Source organism: Theropithecus gelada, chromosome 6 (assembly GCF_003255815.1).
Source record: "Theropithecus gelada isolate Dixy chromosome 6, Tgel_1.0, whole genome shotgun sequence".
Lineage (NCBI taxonomy): Eukaryota > Metazoa > Chordata > Mammalia > Primates > Cercopithecidae > Theropithecus > Theropithecus gelada.
The window spans coordinates 37,934,334-37,953,012 of NC_037673.1; the positions used below are offsets into that span (position 1 = coordinate 37,934,334).

Below are 18,679 nucleotides of genomic sequence, written 5' to 3' on the forward strand. Positions count from 1 at the left end.
ATAATTTGAGATCCCATATTTAACTGATTCATCTGGAATATTTTTGGTATTTGGTCCAAATGTCTGACTGGGCCACCTGTCACTCACCAGCTGCAGGTGACCACACCTACAACTTCATGGGTGGTCAAGCTGAGTCACTTCCAGCTGAGTGACTGGCATCCTCCTCCTCTGTGTTGCCCAAGCTAGAATCCTTGAAGTCACCTAATTTCTACTTTCTTTCTCTCTTTCACTACCCACATCCACCCAGCCATGGAGTCTCAATAGTTCTATCTTCGTGGTTCATCCGCCAGTTCTTTGGGGAAGAGTATATGCTGCTCTCTCTGCCTGGGACCCTTTTCCCTTCCTTATTCTGTCTGCCTCGTTCCTATGGGTCTACTGCACAGAGCCTGGTATGTCCTTGCTATGGGCCACTAAAGTACTCCAACTTCCTAACCCTAATTCTCACACCCAATAGTAATATCCTGCTAATTTGTGTCCCTGTGTCTCTCTTCATCATTAACGTAGAGACTGACAGTGCGTGGTATGTATAGGGTGCTCAATATGTATGTTAGGTGTGTGAAAGAGCAAATAAATGAGTGAAAATGCCAATAACATAGGAGTCATACCTAACCAGGGCCCAGCAGGGTCTGATTTAAATACTTTTCTACAGAATATGAAGGTAAAGCGGATAGCATTATAATTCATGCTTTTTATGGGTGCCAAGAGGTCATGGATACCTTAGATTGGCTTGTTCACCTTCTGGGTGACTGTTTTATCCTCCTTCTAGATGCCATTACTATAATGCAAAGCCTGGAAAAATAAAAACTGCATTTTCCAGACTATCTTGTAGCCCATATTCTGGATGTCAGTTAGGTCCTACCAACTGGATATACTCTTGAGAGAGAGGGAAGGCAGAGTGGGGTGGAGGCCATTTTCCTGCTGTTATATCTCTAGCCAAGCAAGGCCATGAAAACATGAGAACGCATCATTCCAGGGCCCATCGCCAGTCTTGTGGGCGTCTGGAAGCAGTTGTGGCAGCAGTAAAGCCAGTAGTGAGGGCGAAGGCAGAGGCGTCCTGGTTCTGAATCACCAGTAGAGCATTCTCTCATTCATTCTTTCTCTCCCTCTCTCTCTCTCTAATAGAGCCATTGGAGACTCCAGAATTAATTTCTCCACTCTTTCTACCAATTTCCATAACTATCTTCCTGTTTAAAATACCTAGAACATTTCTATTTTCTGTACTGAACCATTGCAGATACACAAGGGATAGAAGAACTGGTTCCCCTCTTAGTGACCCAAGGAGACTGCCTTGATCAATTGCAATTTTTCCCGGAGCAAAGGAAGCAAGAAATACTCCTAAGACTATGGGTGAGGCTATGCTTACTGGTTATTTTACGGTTCCACAGGGGACTGATAAATCATTTCCGTTATCTTTCTCCCCACTTTTCAGCCACCTTTAAGACTATGTTAGAATAGGCCTCTTCACTTGGCAATAAATATGGCCAGTACTGGATAATTACAGAGGGGGAAACAAACAAAACTACCTGGAGAAAATATAGGTGAATAATTCAGATCTTTCCCATATTAAGGGTACTTATAAATCAGTGAGAAAAAAACTAAAACCCAATTGAATATGTGCAAAATACTTGAAAATAGGGAGAAAAATAGCCAAAAAAGATGCTAAAATATTTAAGCTTTTTAAAACCAAATTTGCCAAGGTTTTAAAAGACTATTCAGAGTTTCAAATTCATAGTAAAATTGAGAGGAAGGTAGAGAGATTTCCCATATACTCCCTGTCCCCATGCATGCATAGCCTCCCCGCCATCATCATCCCCTACCAGAGTGGTGCATTTGTTGGTGAACCTACATTGACACATCATTCTCACCCAAAGACCATAGTTTACATTAGCGTTCACTTTTTCTGTTGGGCATTCTGTGGGTTTAAACAAATGTATAATGACATGTATCTACCATTACGGTATCATATAGAATAGTTTCACTGCCCTAAGAACCCTCTGAACTCTGCCTATGCATCCCTTGTTCTCTCCTAATCCCTGGAAACCACTGGTCTTTTTTACTTTTGCCTTTTCCAGAATGTCATAGAGTTAGAATCATACAGTATGTAGCCTCTTCACATTGGCTTCTTTCACTTAGGAATAACCACTGAGGTTTCCTCGACGTGGAAACTTGGAGAATTGAGACTATGGATGAGGCTGTGCTTACTGGTTATTTTATGGTTCTACAAGGGACCGATAAATCATTTCCATTATCTTTCTTCCCACTTTTCAGCCACCTTTAAGACTATGTTAGAATAGGCTTCTTCACTTAGCCTATTCTAAGGCTAAGTGAAGGAAAAAGGAAAAGTTTCCTTTTCGTGGCTTGATAGCTCATTTATTTTTAGCACTGAATAATACTCTGTTGTCTGGAAATACCACAATTTATTTATCCATTCACCTACTAAAGAACTTCTTGTTTACTTCCACGTTTTGGCAATTATGAATAAAGCTGCTGTAAATATCCATGTGCAGGCTTTTGTGTGGACATAAGTTTTTGACTCCCTTAGGTAAATACCAACGAGTGCACATGCAGGTGGTGTGACAAGTATGTTTGATTTTGTAAGAAACTGCCAAACTGCCTTCCAAAGGGCTGTACCATTTTGCATTCCCACTGGTGATGAATGAGAGTCCTGTTGCTCCACATCCTTGCCAAAATTTTGTTTTATCAGTGTTCTGGATTTTGGCCATTCTAATAGGCATACAGAGATGGTATCTCATTGGTGTTATAATTTGCATTTCCCTGATGACATATGATGTGGAGCATGTTTTTATATGCTTACTTGCCATCATGGTATCTTTTTTGGTGAGGTGTCTGTTAAAGTCTTGGTTCATTTTTCTTTTTCTTTTATTTGTTTTCTTTTTTTCTTTTTATTTTAAGTTTGGGGTACATGTGAAGGTTTGTTACATAGGTAAATATGTGCTATGTGGGTTTGTTGTACATATTATTACCTCACTCAGGTATTAAGCCCAGTACCCAGAAAAGTTATATTTTCTACTCGTCTCCCTCCACCCACTCTCCCCCATCAAGTAGACCCCAGTGCCAGGACCAGCTCAGTCAGGGAAACCCTAACCCAGCGGTGCTAGAGGAATTAAAGACACACATACAGAAGTATAGCGTGTGGAGTGGGAAATCAGGGGACTCACAGCCTTCAGAGCTGACAGCCCCAAACAGAGATTTACCCACATATTTACTGATAGCAAGCCAGTAATAAGCATTATTTCTATAGATTATAGATTAACTAAAAGTATTCCTTACAGGAAACAAAGGGATGGGCCGAAATAAAGGGATGGGCTCTAGCTAGTTAGCTGCAGCAGGAACATATCCTTAAGGCACAGATCGCTCATGCCATTGTTTGTGGTTCAGGAACACCTTTAAGAGGTTTTCTGCCCTGGATGGGTCAGGTCTTCCTTGCCCTCATTCCGGTAAACCTACAACCTTCAGCGTGGGTGTCATGGCCATCGTGAACATGTGCTGCAGAGATTTTGTTTATGGACAGTTTTGGGGCCAGTTTATGGCCAGATTTGGGGGCCTGTTTCCAACACCTCAGTGTCTATTGTTTCCTTCTTTATGTTCCTAAGTTCTTATTATTCAGCTCCCACTTATAAGTGAGAACATAGGGTAGTTGATTTTCTGTTCCTGCATTAGTTTGCTAAGGATGATATCCTCCAGCTCCATTCGTGTCCCCACAAAAGACATGATCTCGTTCTTTCTATGGCTGCATAATATTCCATGGTGTATAGGTACCACATTTTTTTAATCTAGTCTGTCATTGATGGGCATTTAGGTTGATTCCATGCCTTTGCTATTGCAAACAGTGCTGCAATGAACATTCACATGCATGTGTCTTTATGGTAGAATGCTTTATATTCCTCTGGGTATACCCAGTAATGGGATTGCTGAGTCGAATGGTAGTTCTGCTTTTAGCTCTTTGAGGAATTGCCATACTGCTTTTCACAATTATTAAACTAATTTATATTCTCACGAACAGTGTATAAGGGTTCCCTTTTCTCCACAATCTTGCAAGCATCTTTATTTTTTGACTTTTTAATAATAGCCATTCTGACTGGGTGTGAGATGGTATCTCATTATGGTTTTGATTTGCATTTTTCTAATGATCAGTGGTGTTGGGCTCTTTTTCATAGGCTTGTTGGTCGCCTGTATGTCCTCTTTTGAGGTGTGTGTTCATGTCCTTTGTCTACTTTTTAATTGGGTTATTTTTCCCTTGTAAATTTAAGTTCCTTATAAACGCTGGATATTAGAACTTTGTCAGATTCATAGTTTGCAAATATTTTCTTCCACTCTGTAGATTGTCTATTTACTCTGCTGATAGTTTATTTTGCTGTGCAGAAGCTCTTAAGTTTAATGAGATTCCATTTGTCAATTTTTGCTTTTGTTGTGATTGCTTTTGGTGTCTTTGCCATGAAATCTTTTGGTCCATTTTTCACTCAGGTTGTTTGTTTATTTTTATTGTTGAGGTTTTTTTTTTTTTTTTTTTCTTTTTTGAGATGGAGTTTTGCTCTTGTTGCCCAGGCTGGAGTGCAGTGGCACAATCTTGTCTCATTGCAACCTCTGCCTTCTGGGTTCAAGTGATTCTTCTGCCTCAGCCTCCCAAGTAGCTGGGATTACAGGCTGCTGCCACCACAGCCAGCTAATTTTTGTATCTTTAGTAGAGATGGGGTTTTGCCATGTTGGCCAGGCTAGTCTCGAACACCTGACCTCAGGTGATCCACCTGCCTTGACCTCCCAAAGTGCTGGGATTACAGGCATGAGCCACCACACCCGGCCTGTTGAGTTTTAAGAGTTCTGTGTTATCTTAGTTTGTTTGGCTGCTATATCAAAATACTATAGATTGGGTGGCTTATAAACAACAGAAATCTATTTTTCACAGTTCTGGAGGCAGACAAGTCTAAGACCAAGGCACCAACAGATTTGGTGTCTGGTGAAGGCTCACTTCCTGGCTCATAGACAGTTGTGTTCTTGCTGTGTCTTCAAATAGCAGAAGGGGAGGGGGAGCTCTCTAGGGTATCTTTTATAAGGGAACTAGTCATGTTCATGAGGGCTCTACCCTCATGACCTAATCACCTCCCAAAGGTCACATCTACAAATATGATTACATTGGGAATAAGAGTTTAACATATGAATTTTAGAAGGATAAATAGAAGAAATTCTAGAAATTTAGAAGGATAAATTTTAGAAGGAAAATAAATGTTTTCTCTATAGCATTTGCATATTTTGGATAACAGACCTTTATCAGATATTTCTTTTGCAAATATTTTCTTCTAGTCTGAGGCTTTTTAAAAAAATTGTTTTGACCGGGTGTGGTGGCTCATGCCTGTAATCCTCCCACTTTGGGAGACCAAGGCGGGCAGATCACGAGGTCAGGAGATCGAGACCATCCTGGCTAACACAGTGAAGCCCCGTCTCTACTAAAAAATACAAAAAAATAGCCAGGTGTGGTGGCAGGCGCCTGTAGTCCCAGCTACTCAGGAGGCTGAGACAGGAGAATGGCATGAACTCCGGAGGCAGAGCTTGCAGTGAGCCGAGATCACGCCACTGTACTCCAGCCTGGACAACAGAGCGGGACTCTGTCTCAAAAAAAAAAAAAAAAAAAAAAAGTTACACACACACAGACACACAAAGTTGAGCATCCCAAATCCAAAAATCTGAAACCCTAACTGCTCCAGAATCCAAATTTTTGCGCACCAGTGTGATGCTCAAGGGAACTGCCCATTGGAGCATTTTGAATTTGAGATGCTCAACAGTTAAGTATATTGCAAATATTCCAAAATCCAAAAAAATCTGAAATTTCAGATAAAGGATGTCAACTGTATAGAAGCACACACACACGCGCACACACACAAACAGTTTTTTTAAATTGCACGTGACCAACAGGAGATATACCACAATGCTGTCAGGACTCATTTCTGAACGTTAGAATTAGATACAATGTTTTATGTTTTCTAAATTGTGGCAACCTGTATATATTATTTTATAATTATAAATCTTATCATCTATAACTATGAAGTTACTTAAGATAAATAGATAGTAAAGCATTTGAAATTTTTAAACTTCATTTTATACATAACTATATTTTTGAAATGTCCCACAATAGGAATATCCTAGCTATATAAGCGAACACATCTATATAATGTATACATACAACATATATGCTATTGAGTAAATACAAATGTGCCTGTCATCTTACTTTAATACATTTTAAGTTTTTAGAGTCAAGTCAGAAGAATTTGTGGTCTATGCTACCCTGAATCTCCCTTTGCTGGTCCCTGACCTATTAGAAGTTACCTGAGAGAATGAGGGCAATAGCTGGACTGATTTATCTACTGATGCCAGGTTGGGAGGGGATAGCAAAGTGAGTGAGGTCAGCTGAGATAGGTGTGGTGTATCAGAAATTGACTGCATTTCTGGAATTATCTTTAAGTAGGCTTTTCATCTATCAGAGAACACACTCTTAAATCTTGTGTAAGTATACTCAAGGTGGCATGTGTGGAGCTTCTAACACAATCTCTTTTGTTTGGGGGCAGGCAAGGTAGGGGCTCCTCTTGACATCAAGCTGGGCGCATTGAACTGTACGGCTTTCAGCATCCAGTGGAAAATGCCAAGGCATCCTGGGAGCACCATCCTTGGGTACACTGTGAGTCCACGGGCACGGGAGTTTCCTCAGTGGGTGTGTTGTGTGACTGTATGTCTTTCTCATCCTTGCTTTTTCTAGATATCTGTCCTTCCATATCAGTAACTGCCCCATTCTCCCTCCATAAAGCTAGAAGAGATGTCCCCCTTTGAAGGATATTTGTAAATGCCCTGAATGTCACATCACATCTGCATTACTCACTTAGGATCTATCCGGTCATTTCTCTGTTCAGCTGTGGGAAAATATAGACTAAAAGGATGTGGTTGTTGCTATTCAATTGCCTATAGTCAAATCTGGAGAATAAAGTATGAACATGGGAAAGAGGAAATCACTGTGGAATGTTGTCAATAAGTACAAAATAATGTAAAGTAAGAAGGTGGGTAGGCAAGATGGAGGAAGCAGCAGAGAATGCATTCTTACCTATCAGAGGCTGCAAATTGGGCTGATATCTTTTCACCAAAATGTATTTCTTTGAATAGTGTTTTTAGAAATGAGTCAACTTTGAGAAGTCAAGACATTTCACATAAATGTTTGGAATTGTGAACTCTCTGGGATATGGGGAGAGCTGGCCACACTGGGTCCACATTCCTATCCACCTGCTGGAACTGAGCTGCTCATTTTAGATGAGCTGTAAGACCTCAGTAACACCCCAATCCCACCACCTGCTGCTGTCTCCATTTCACCGAGGGACAGTAGCCATTGATAATGGCCCTCATCCTATTGTTTTCTAAAAGTAGAGGAATATATCTCTGGACTCATGTCTTATTGAAAGTGAGAAAATGAAAGATTACCCGGGCGGCTCATGCATTTTGGGAAAAATAACAAGAGCCACGTCCAGACCTCTGCATCTCACTTCATTGATATGTGTCTTCCTCCTGGACTCCACAGGCTTCTGAGTTTGCAACACCCCCTACCCAATCCAAGTAGGTCTGATGTGTGTTCCCGCAGAACTAGTGCACGTGACGTTAGGCGACGCACCTCAGAGCCTGCTGCCACTGTGAGTGCAATTACAACCTTTGATCTTACACAAGCACGGGCTCTGCTCTCACCGGGGTGTCTGCATCTTTTCAAGGTCTTTTACTCTGAGGTTGGCGCAGATAAATCCCTGCAGGAGCAGTCGCACAGCGTGCCTCTCAGCCGGGACATCCCGACCACGGTGAGTTTCTCCATCCTGGCAGCCCCCTCAAAAGCACGTGGGCGCTATTCGGGTGGCTTGCTGATTTGGTGTGTGTGCTACTGTACATGTAATAATAACTAATGCTTCTAATAGTCCGTTAGGATTTCCCAATGTCATCCATGTACATTTCCTCTGAACCATGCCATCTACATCTCTGGAAAACAGGCATCTGACGAAAGGGTCCTGGCGTAAATGCTTCCATCCTGGACTCAACCCTATTTTATCATGCAAGAAAACTGCCACCTTACAGCTGGTTTTTCCCCTTCTTTTCTTCATAAAGTTCAGTTCTGTTTTTTTTCTTAATCCCAATAAAAGCTTTATACATAAATATGACGCATTTGTATCTTCCCAGCTGCCTGAAGACACAATGCAGAAGAAGAGGATGTAATTTGAAATGTATATTTAAATGGTCCAAGTTGTTTATTTTTTTTTCAAGCCCAGCACCCTGTCCTTCCACTAGCCAATTGTTGGGTCCTCATCTATTTTCTTTTCTGTTTCTTGTCAAGGTCTCTTGAGTGAATTTTTGGCCTTAGGCATCTTGTATTTTCTTTTCTTTCACTCCCCTTCCTCATTCTGCCACAACCTCAGGCTAGAGCCTTTGGAATTGCTCTACAAGGAGTTAGCACCAGTGCTCATAACACTATTATAACGGTGGTGGTGGTGCTAGCTCCTGTTTGATCCGTGCCTTCTGGCGGCAGCACCTGAGAGAGACCTGTTTGTCATCCATGATAAGGAACTATCACTTATTGAGCATCTGTTACCTGGCAGCCACCACCCTTTGCTTTACATTTGCTTTGCCACTTACTCTTCACAACTATCCTATGACCTCATTTTATGGACAAGGACGCTGAGACTCGGAGAGGTGAAGTAACTTTCCTCAAATCATACATTAGTGAGTAACAGCATCAACTGTAAACTCAGAGCTGACTGACCTCTGAGCCCCTGCCCTTGCTGGTTCTACCAAAGCTCTCATGACTCAGGAGGAATAGATGCACATTTCCAGCTTGCTTTTTTTTTTTGTATGACATGCATTTAAGCTCAAAATAGACTTTTGCTTAAGCATCCAGCATTGGCCGCAGAAGCTGTCAACCTCAGCCTCTATAGTTTACCCTGTCTGAAGAGAGGGAGATGGGTTGGAACTTTCAATAAGCTCATTGACCTCACCAAGAAGCCTGATTGTCCCTAGTAGTATCCCCAGCCACCCCAGCCTGGTGTCCTGCAGGGCTCACTGCTTGACCTGGAACCTAGTTCAGGTATCAAGAGTGACACATGCCTTTGAGTCTAGGCAGTGCCTCTGAAATTGATATCCTGCCCATCACAGAACCTGGGCTGAAAATTGGCATCTCTCTGAAGGTCACTGCTGTATAAACCCAAAACAGCGCTGGGAGGGAGACCAGCGCTCTGGACTTTTAGGCCTGTTTCTTCCATTTACAGGTTGGGTAGTGTTGGTCAGAGTCACTTAAACTGTCTAAACCTCAACTTTTTTTCCGTGATAGAGGTGTAATAATTATTCTCTTGTGAGGACCAAATAAAAGCCACGTGGGTGGTAGTTATCATTCCCGATGACTTATATGTTAATACATTCTCTCCATTATCAGCATCTAGGCATTAGAGTACGCTATCAAATTCTGCATTTGATCATCTTGCCAATTTTGACAAACTTGCATAGGGGCTACTCTATGCCCAACATAAGACAACACACAGTCCCTGTTTGGGGGCAGCTTTCCGTCTTCTGAAAACCACATCCACACAGATAAAACAATTAGGGAGCAACATAAGATCAGATGTCGTTATTAACATGCTGCTTAGTAGACAAGGTTTGAAGAGGGAGAGGTGAGTGTGGGAACAAGTGGTCAAGAGGTGAAAGTTGGGACTGAAGACTGAAGCAGGAACTTTCTGGAAAGGCAGACTCAAGGGAGGGACATCCCAGTTGGAATGGTTTGAGCCCAGGGAATGAATGAGCATGAATGTGTCCACACATGCCTCTCTCTCTCTCTTGTTCTCTCTCTCTCTCTGTGTGTGTGTGTGTGTGTGTGTGTGTGTGTGTGTGTGTTTGGGGGTAGGGAGGGTTGGGGGTGGGGAGAGTTGCAGAATAAACAGAATGAAAAGAGGAAATCATGACTACACATAAATGCAGTGATTCAGCAAGGGAGTGGGAGGAGTCTGATATAGCAGAATGTGTCCTGGATTCTGATGGACTTGTGTTCAGATTTCTGCATTTCAACAAAACAGCTGCTTAACCTTATAGGTCTCAGTTTCCTCATTGACATAACAGGGATCCCAAAAATATCTATATCATAGTGTGTCTGTGGTTCCCAAACCGTGTGCCAGGGTGCTCCAGGGCTCTGCAGCAGGCTCACAGGGGCACAGTAGAATATTTAACATTTTTGAGGAAAACAGCAACATCTGTGTGAATTACTGTATTAGTCCATTCTCACGCTGCTAATAAAGGCACTTGACACTGGGTAATTTATAAAGAAAAGAGGTTTAAATGACTCACAGTTCTGCATGGCTGGGGAGGCCTCAGGAGACGTACAATCATGGCGGAAGGCACCTCTTCAAAGGGCGGCAGGAGAGGGAATGAGTGCTGAGTGAAGGGGGAAGCCCCTTATAAAATCATCAGCTTTTGTGAGAACTCATTCACTATCACGAGAACCACATGGGATAAGCCACTTCCATGATTCAGTTACCTCCAACTGGTCCCACCCTTGACACATGGGGATTATTACAATTCAAGGTGAGATTTGGGTGGAGACATAGAGCCAAACCATATCAACTATTATTACCAAGTTGTTTGGATATAACTACTTAATAAATGGACATTTCTTTTGGCATTGAGATGCTATAAATATTACTGACACACTAAGGGTGGCAAGAACAGAGAAAGTTTTAGGAACTCTGTACTATGTCATATCATTCTATAGATAAAGATGTGAGTTATTATGTCATATCATTCTATAGATAAAGATGTGAGTTATAAGGTCATGATTGTAGAACCTTCAGCACGATGCCTGGCACAGAATGAGAGCTTAGTAAGTGGTCAGTATGATTCATACTTCAAAGATGTGTGTTTGCTGCCCTTGGCTGTGCATGGCAAAAGGGGCAGGTGCTGTACAGATTTGTTTTATTCATGCAAGTTTTTGTTTTTACTCTTCAAGTTGCCTCTGTTTTTTCCCCTCTCCAGGGACAACCTGATCATCAGGCAATTTCTGTAAGCATGTTTTAGAAAATTTAAATACCTGTCCCAACCCAGGATTCAGGGGATCTCTTTTCATCAAAATGTTGATTTTCCTGCATCTCCCTCTTGCTGATTAAGGCTCAGTGGAGAGTGCCTAGTTCTAGTGTAAGCACAGACAGCTGAATCTACAAGGTGAATTTTTAATCGTTTAGAGGAAGCCACTTTTATCCTTGCATGTACTTCTTCATCTCACACAGCAGGGTAGGGTTAAGGGGAACCTCTCTGAAGTTTGAAGTAATTTAAGCTCTGGTTCAAGAGTAGGTGAAACAGATTGCAAAGGAGAGAAAATATTTAACTAGTGAGCACCTCTCTGGAGGTAGCTCCCGCTCCTTTTACCTCCTCTTTTCTCACTCCCTTATTTCCTCTGACAATTCCAGATTGTGTTTTCAGTAAGATAGGACCGATAGATTTGGTTTTCTGGATTGAATACCAAAGTGGGGAGTGGGTTGACAAATGGTTAATCTGTCAAAATACCCTGGCTGATAATGTGGAGTTGGGCTGCATTGTTTGATAATCTGCCTTCTAGAAGCTTCCAATTTGGCAGCATTTCAAGCCCACCTTATCTTTTTCTTAAAATAATACCCTCCAGGTTTCCTCCTGGAAAACAAAATAGTAAAACAAATCAGGGCAATTTGGCAAATTTTTTAGAGTTAGAAATAGATAAGCATGTTTAGGGTGGTGGTCTTTACAGTTTTTGATCATGCATACCATCAGTTAAAAATATTTGAACATGCACCAATATATGTATATTTATGTATTTATAAATTATACATCTGCTACTCTACTAATATATTATGTACATTATAAAATCTCACAGAATTTTAAAGGAGGAGATAAAACAGAAATAGAGAGTTCTTGTGTTTTCTTCTGGCATCTCAGTGGGTTGTCTTGCTGTCCCTGGGGATGCACCACCACCCTGCTTTAGAGTCCACTGATTGACCCAGAACTTAGAGAGAGAAAACTTAACCAGGAATCAGAAGGCTTGTTCCTGCTCTCTCATCAGAGCAAGGGTGACCTGAGGTGAAGTCACTGAGCTCTTCTGAATTTCTCTTCAACTGTAAAATGAAGGGATGGGGCTGGGCGCAGTGCCTCATGCCTGTAATCCCAGCACTTCGGGAGGCCGAGATGGGTGGATCAGGAGTTCGAGACCAGCCTGGCCAACATAGTGAAACCCCATCTCTACTAAAAATACAAAAAAAAATTAGCTGGGTGTGGTGGTAGGCACCTGTAATCCCAGCTACTTGGGAGTCTGAGGCAGGAGAATCACTTGAACCCTGGAGGCAGAGGTTGCAGTGAGCCGAGATCACGTGATTGCACTCCACCCTGGGCAACAAGAGTGAAACTCCATCTCAAAACAAAACAAAACAAAACAAAAAAAAACAAAAAAAGAAGGGATGGACTAGCAATGATTCTCAGCTGGGGGTGCCTTTGTCCCCTCCTGGGCGTTTTGGTGGACAAGCATCAGGGATGCTAACTTTCCTGCAGTACATAGGACAGATCCACATAAGGAAGATTTGTCCAGCCTCCAAAGCTAATGCTGCCCCTGCAGCAAAGCTCTGGAAAATAACTTCCTGTGATCACCCAGAGAATAGAAATCCCTACAACTCCTCCCTCCACCCTGCTCTGCACAGCCGTCCTCAGCGCATTGGAGGAAGGATGCTTGGAAGATAGCACTTTTCTCTTTCTCTGGTGCCTTCCACTGGACGATGCTAGGTGGTCCCAACTTCCACTAAGGCAACTGGGGCCTAGCCTTGACTTGTAGGGTCAACTGTGAAGTTGAATCCAAGTTTACTAGCTATTAATGAAGGTTGTTTTAGAAGAATCATGGACCTTCAGTGTTAAATCTTTGGCCCAGAGAAGCTAAGTGGCATCCCCAAGACCACACAGCTAGGTTAGCAGCAGAACCTGGATCTCCTGGCTCCCCGTCCAGTTCTCTACTCAATTCATGCCTCCTCTCAACTGTGCTCATCTGAACTAATGAATAGGACAGCCTCTAGCCTTATTTCTGAAGCCAAATGATCTGTATTTCAGGCAGTAGGAGGAGAAAGAACAGCAGCCTGTAAGGAGGTAAAGGCGATGTCTGAAATCAGAGTCAGAGACTTCAGTTCAGAACAATTCAACATGATTTTGTCAATGCAGAGTGAAAAGTATGTAGTAAAGAATAGCCTTGCTGGGTGCGGTAGCTCATGCCTCTAATCCCAGCACTTTGGGAGGCCGAGGTGGGCAGATCACTTGAGGTCAGGAGTTTGAGACCAGCCTGGCCAACATGGTGAAACCCCATCTCTACTAAAAATACAAAAATTAGCTGGGCATCATGGTGCATGCTTGTAATCCCAGCTACTCAGGAGGCTGAGGCAAGAGAATCACTTGAACCTGGGAGGCAGTTGCAGTGAGCTGGGATCGCATCATTGCACTCCAGCCTGGGCAACAACAGTGAAACTCTGTCTCAAAAAAAGAGAAGAGTCTCATCTTTTCTTGGGCTCTTCTTACATGGTAACCCAGCTTGGTTTTGTATATTGGGCCATGTATTAGATAGATATAAGTCTAGCAGGCCAGAAACTCAAATTAACAGGGTTTCTAATGAGATGTGCATTTACATTCCCCCCCATGGAACTGTCTGGATGTCACCTTCTGGTGGCTTCACTTGATCAGAGAGCCAGGCTCCTTCCAACTCATTGTTCTGCCAACCCCTTGTGCCCTCCCGCCCGTGGTCCGGAATGGCTTACGCTGCCACGTCCACACTCTGGCCAATAGACAAGGAAAAGAGGGAAGGGAACTCCTTCCTTTTAAGGGAGATCTCAAAAGTTGGCGTCAGCATTCTCACTCACAACCTATTGGACAGAATCTAGCCATAGGGCCACACCTGGAGGGAAAGGAGGCTGAGAATGTAGTCTTTGAGTGGCCCAACTGAAATACGGGGACTCTATCATGAGAAAGAAGAGAATGGGATGAGTCATCCAGGTGACAGACCGTGAATGGAGGGAATGGAAAAGGCGGTTGAACATGGAAAAAACCAGGTGCCAATTTCAGAACTAGTTAGTGATGCTGTGTCTACGAGTCAGGTGATTAGAACTATATAAAGTTTCATGAGGGAAATCAGACCCACGGTTGCCCGCAGTTATATAAACTCTCTGAATCCAGTCTCATTGTCTGCAAAATGGAGACAATAGGACTGATCTCTTAGAGTTGTTGTGAAGATTAAAGGAAATAATGGTGTACAGAGATTTTATAAATTCCAAAATGCTATATAAATGAAAACTATAATGATGATACCAATTGTAAGATGAAAGTTTGTTGTTCTGGCAATCTGTGAAGAAGGCAAGAGTCCTGAAAGTCGCCCGAGCTTTCTCACTGGGCTCAGTGACCAGCCTTGCTTTTCTCGTCTATAGATGTGAATTCACTGCTCGCATGAAGCCGCTCAACAGCGGTGTTGAGCAGACAAAGGGGTTTTGCATTTCAGAAAGAACTAGGCAAACACAAAATAGGGGGTATTTTGCAGCAAAGCACTCAGCTTCACCCAAAAAATGGTGGGGGAAGGGCCTGGGGGAGACTGTTGAGGTCCCTCTGGCCTCTACTCCAGGAAAGCAATTTCCCCCACTCTGTTCCTCACTAACTTGTGGAGAAATGAAGTTCAGGAGAGATAAACATCTTGACTTGTCTTCAGACTTCCACAAGGCAACGAAACAAAGCAAAAGACTGTTTCTGTACTTTGAAAAGAGCATGTTCAGCATCTGCCCTAGTTTGATGCAAGCCTGAAGTGGTGATGGTAAGACCTTTAAGGACAGAAATACAAAGATTTAAGGTGTGTGGTATTTTACTACAAATTGCAAGGATTATCACAAGTTATAATACATTGAGGATTCCATTTGAGAGGAGAGATGTCAGGGGAGGAAGTGACAGTGAAATCGCTGAATTCAACATGTTTCTGTGGCCCTTACTGCTCAGTCCCCTTGATTTTCACCATTATGCCACTTTCCGGAGTGTCAGTGCAGAAAAAGAGACAGACAGGAAACAGCTGGCTTCTGGGAAGGTCACCCTCTACTCCTCAGAATGCACCCAAGCTGAAGGTAGCACTAATCTTCCATATCCAATAAAGAGTTCCAGTATTTTTTAATCTATATATGGAACTACAAATAGGATTTTGCTTGGTTTTCAGTGGTAACATTTAAATTTCTGATACATTAACGTCCGTGGTCATAAAGTAGTCATAATCTAGTTTTCTCTGATTATGGTAAGTATTGTTTGTTGTTGAATTAAACATTATTTAATATTTTCTGTACATGTACTGGCCAATTAGAACTTGGGCATTGGTGTCAAATGGAGAAGGGCTCAAATCCCTATTTTGCCACTGACTAAATCTTGAGCAAATTGTGAACTTTTCAGGGCTTAGGTTTTCTCCTCTGTAAATGAAAATAAGAGTGATACCTACCTCACGGAACTGAAGGAAGAATTAAATAAGGCTACACATAGCCTTCTTTCCCTTTGTTCCTGAAACAGAGAAAACACCCGTCACTGGTAGTTAATGGTAGCTGTGCTTGGTATTGAGCGATATCTACAATACTCTCTGGATCCACATCACCACCCACACTTCATCCAGCATCATGACTTCCCAGGAGTAAAGGACCCTAAAGCAGAAGCCTGGGAGAGTGCTGTGTTGGTTCGAAAGTGTTTCTGCTTCCATGAGGAAAGCCTGGAGCGTTAGTCGGGAGAGGAGTGAGAACAGAGGGTTGGATCCACCTGCTGCCTCCAGTCTCTTAACCACCAAACTTGATGTGAAACCTGGAGACAGAAGGTGAAGCTCAGGAGCACAGATGCGAGGAAGTAGAGCCGGAGAGGGGATCTGAAGGCAGGTCCACATGTGCAGCAGAGGCCCCTTGTGAAGCCACATGTAGGATGGAGTGGAGATGGGAGGGAGGGAGGGTGGCGCAGACTGAAGACCCAGGCAAGGAGTCAAAGGAGCCGGAACTCAGGCACCGAGGTGGAAATGGGACAAGGGAGCAGGTCTGAAAGACGTGGTGGGGTGGCTGGAAGGAGGTGGGCAGGAGAGTCAGTCCTGTCCCAGGAGGTGCTAATCCAGGGCCTGGGGCAGGGGTACTGATGCTGTGAGTCAAGATGCAGGGTCAGTAGTATCAGCTGGCTTCTTGATGAGGTCATCTGTTTACATGAGACATCTTGGCTTGATTTCTTTCTTTCATCATTCATTAGTTCATTTATTCATTCATCAAGAAGCATTGCTTGAGCATTTGCTAGATGCCTGGTAACACTATGCTAAGCTTTGGGATGCCAGCGGAATAAGAACTTGCTTACTGGCTTCAAGTGGGTGGGGACAAGGTGTCAAATCAACTGATAATTAAAATACAAGATGAGCGTTGCTCAGATTGAGGTGCACCAAGGACGCCAGGGCAGTCTAGAGAAGGGGCACCTAACCAGACTGGGGCGGGGCCAGAGAAATGAGGTAATGTCTCAGCTGATCTGAGTCATGAAGAATGAGTAGGGGTGAGCCAGGCAGGAGTAGGGAGGACATTTCATGTAGAGGGAGCAGCAGGTTCAAAGGCCCAGAGGCATTGAATGGCATAAATTTGAGCCCTGCCAACTTCTTAAGTATGACTGGAATGTAGAATGTAAGGAGGGAACATGGTACGGGATGATGCTGGAAGGATAAACAGGGGGACACGAACATGCTCTTCTGAGGGGTTTTAAAGTGTGAAGTATGTGATCAGATTGTGGATTTAGAAAGATAACTAGCATAGCACTGTGGAGTCCAGACTGGAGGTACAGGCAGGGCAGCACTGGTGGCAGGGGAATCAGAGCCCATTGTCATATTTATGAGGACTTGGTCTTCAAGGGCTGTAAGAATGAAATGCAGAAACATATTCAAGTGATATGAAAGAGGTGGAATCTGCTGCATGGGTAACTGATTAGATGGTGGTGAGGGGTGTAGGGTGAACTCATAGAGGAAAGCATCAGGAATTCTGGCCTTGGGTAATGAGAGAGAGAGAGAGAGAGAGAGAGAGAGAGAGAGAGGGCAAGCAGTGAAGCTATGTTTTGGTTTGGTTTTGGCAGTAGGAGGAGGAATGATTAGTCGAGCTTTGGTTGTGTTACACTTGGGTTGCTTGGTAGTCTCTGGGTAGAGATGTTCAAGAGGCACTCCATGCCTGGAGACCAGGAGGCAGGCCAGAGCTAGAGGTGCAGAGTTGGGAGATGTCACCCTGAAGGTGGTGCCAGAAGCTAACGGAATGGGAGAGGAGCATACCTAAGCAAGACTATGAGGGAGAAGAGAAGATGGTGACGGTGAAATCCTGGGAAAGACCAATCCTTACAGGTAGCAGAGAAAGGGGGGTGGATGGAGGGTATTGGAAATGAGCAACACGAGAAGTAGAAGGTGACCACAGAGGAGCAGAGTCATGATTTCCAACGGAGCCAAGAGATTGAAGAAGCAAGGGTGGACAATGGTGTTGAAAGCTGCAACGAGTCATTAAAGACTGAGATGCACCCACTGGATTCACTACAGAGTTGTTACGGTGTCTTGGTAAGAACATCTCAATAGGTTTGTAGTGAGAGTGGCCAGGTGGGCGTAAGTTCAGGAGTAAATAGGAGGTGAGGCAACAAAGAGAACTCCAAGGAGGTTGCCTCTGAGGAGAGGAGCTAGGGGTGCAGATGTGGTAGGGAATTACTGTTTTTAAGGTGTGAGGGTCTTGAGCATAGTAAATACAGAAGGATCTGGTAGATACTGGATCTAGGGGGATCAGGACAATGAGAGGAGGGGGAACAGATGGGGCAGTTCAGGGCCTGAGAGGTGAGCCAAGCCCTAGAACAGCAGTTCACAAGCCCTAGAACAGAACAGCTGCACATTAGAATCACCTGGAGGGCTTTAAACAAATAGATGCCTGGTTCTGTCACCTGTAGATTCTGATTTAAGTGATCTGGAGTGGAGTTCAGGCATCAGTCGTTTAGATCAACGAGTGATTCTAATGTGTAATCAGGGTTTAAGAACTACTGTATTAAGTATTCAATAATTATTTGTTGAATGCTTTAAAAAATCACAGGGATGCCCTTAATTCTTCTTAGCAACAATGAATGTTCAAACATCTGCAAAAGAGGTTGTGAAGAAATTGTAAGACATGGTCCCTGCTCTCAAGTTGCTTCTAATCCCAAAGGAGAAATAGTAATAGTTTTAAATAAATACATTGTAAATGTGTTAAAGTAGTGGCACAATTTTCAGTAGGGTGAGATCACCAGGCCTGCATGGTCAGGGAAGGTGTCAAAGGGAGAGCTTGGCCTTTGGAGTAGTTCAGGAGCCTAGGTAAGCAGAGAAGAGGAAGGTTCCCACATGCCCAAGACAATAGTCATGACCACTCATTTCCTGAGCACATCATTCATACTGGCTACTTTACACACAGTATCTCAAATGTTACCATCATGCAAGATGGTTATATGTCACGCCTATTTTACTGAAGAAGAAAGTGAGGCTTAATGAATTTAATATCAAGGACACAGCTAGTAATAAGTGGCAGAATCAGGATTCAAGCCCAGGGCTGGTTGACTACAATGACAGTGCCTTTCCACTACAATGGGCTGC

At 43.2% G+C, this 18,679-nt stretch overlaps 1 protein-coding gene across 3 annotated transcripts in view; it reads left to right on the forward strand.

The window, feature by feature from the left end:
- The window catches only part of EGFLAM (EGF like, fibronectin type III and laminin G domains), a 196,395-nt gene that overhangs the window by 69,016 nt on the left and 108,700 nt on the right, over positions 1-18,679 (forward strand). For 2 of the 3 annotated variants that reach the window (XM_025387583.1, XM_025387584.1), the window contains exons 2-3: positions 6,579-6,688; positions 7,758-7,841. In XM_025387583.1, the coding sequence (XP_025243368.1) occupies positions 6,579-6,688; positions 7,758-7,841 (194 nt within the window). Of the gene's footprint in view, positions 1-6,578; positions 6,689-7,757; positions 7,842-11,046; positions 11,074-18,679 lie in introns of all 3 variants that reach the window. The other variant, XM_025387582.1, reaches the window with a different exon arrangement.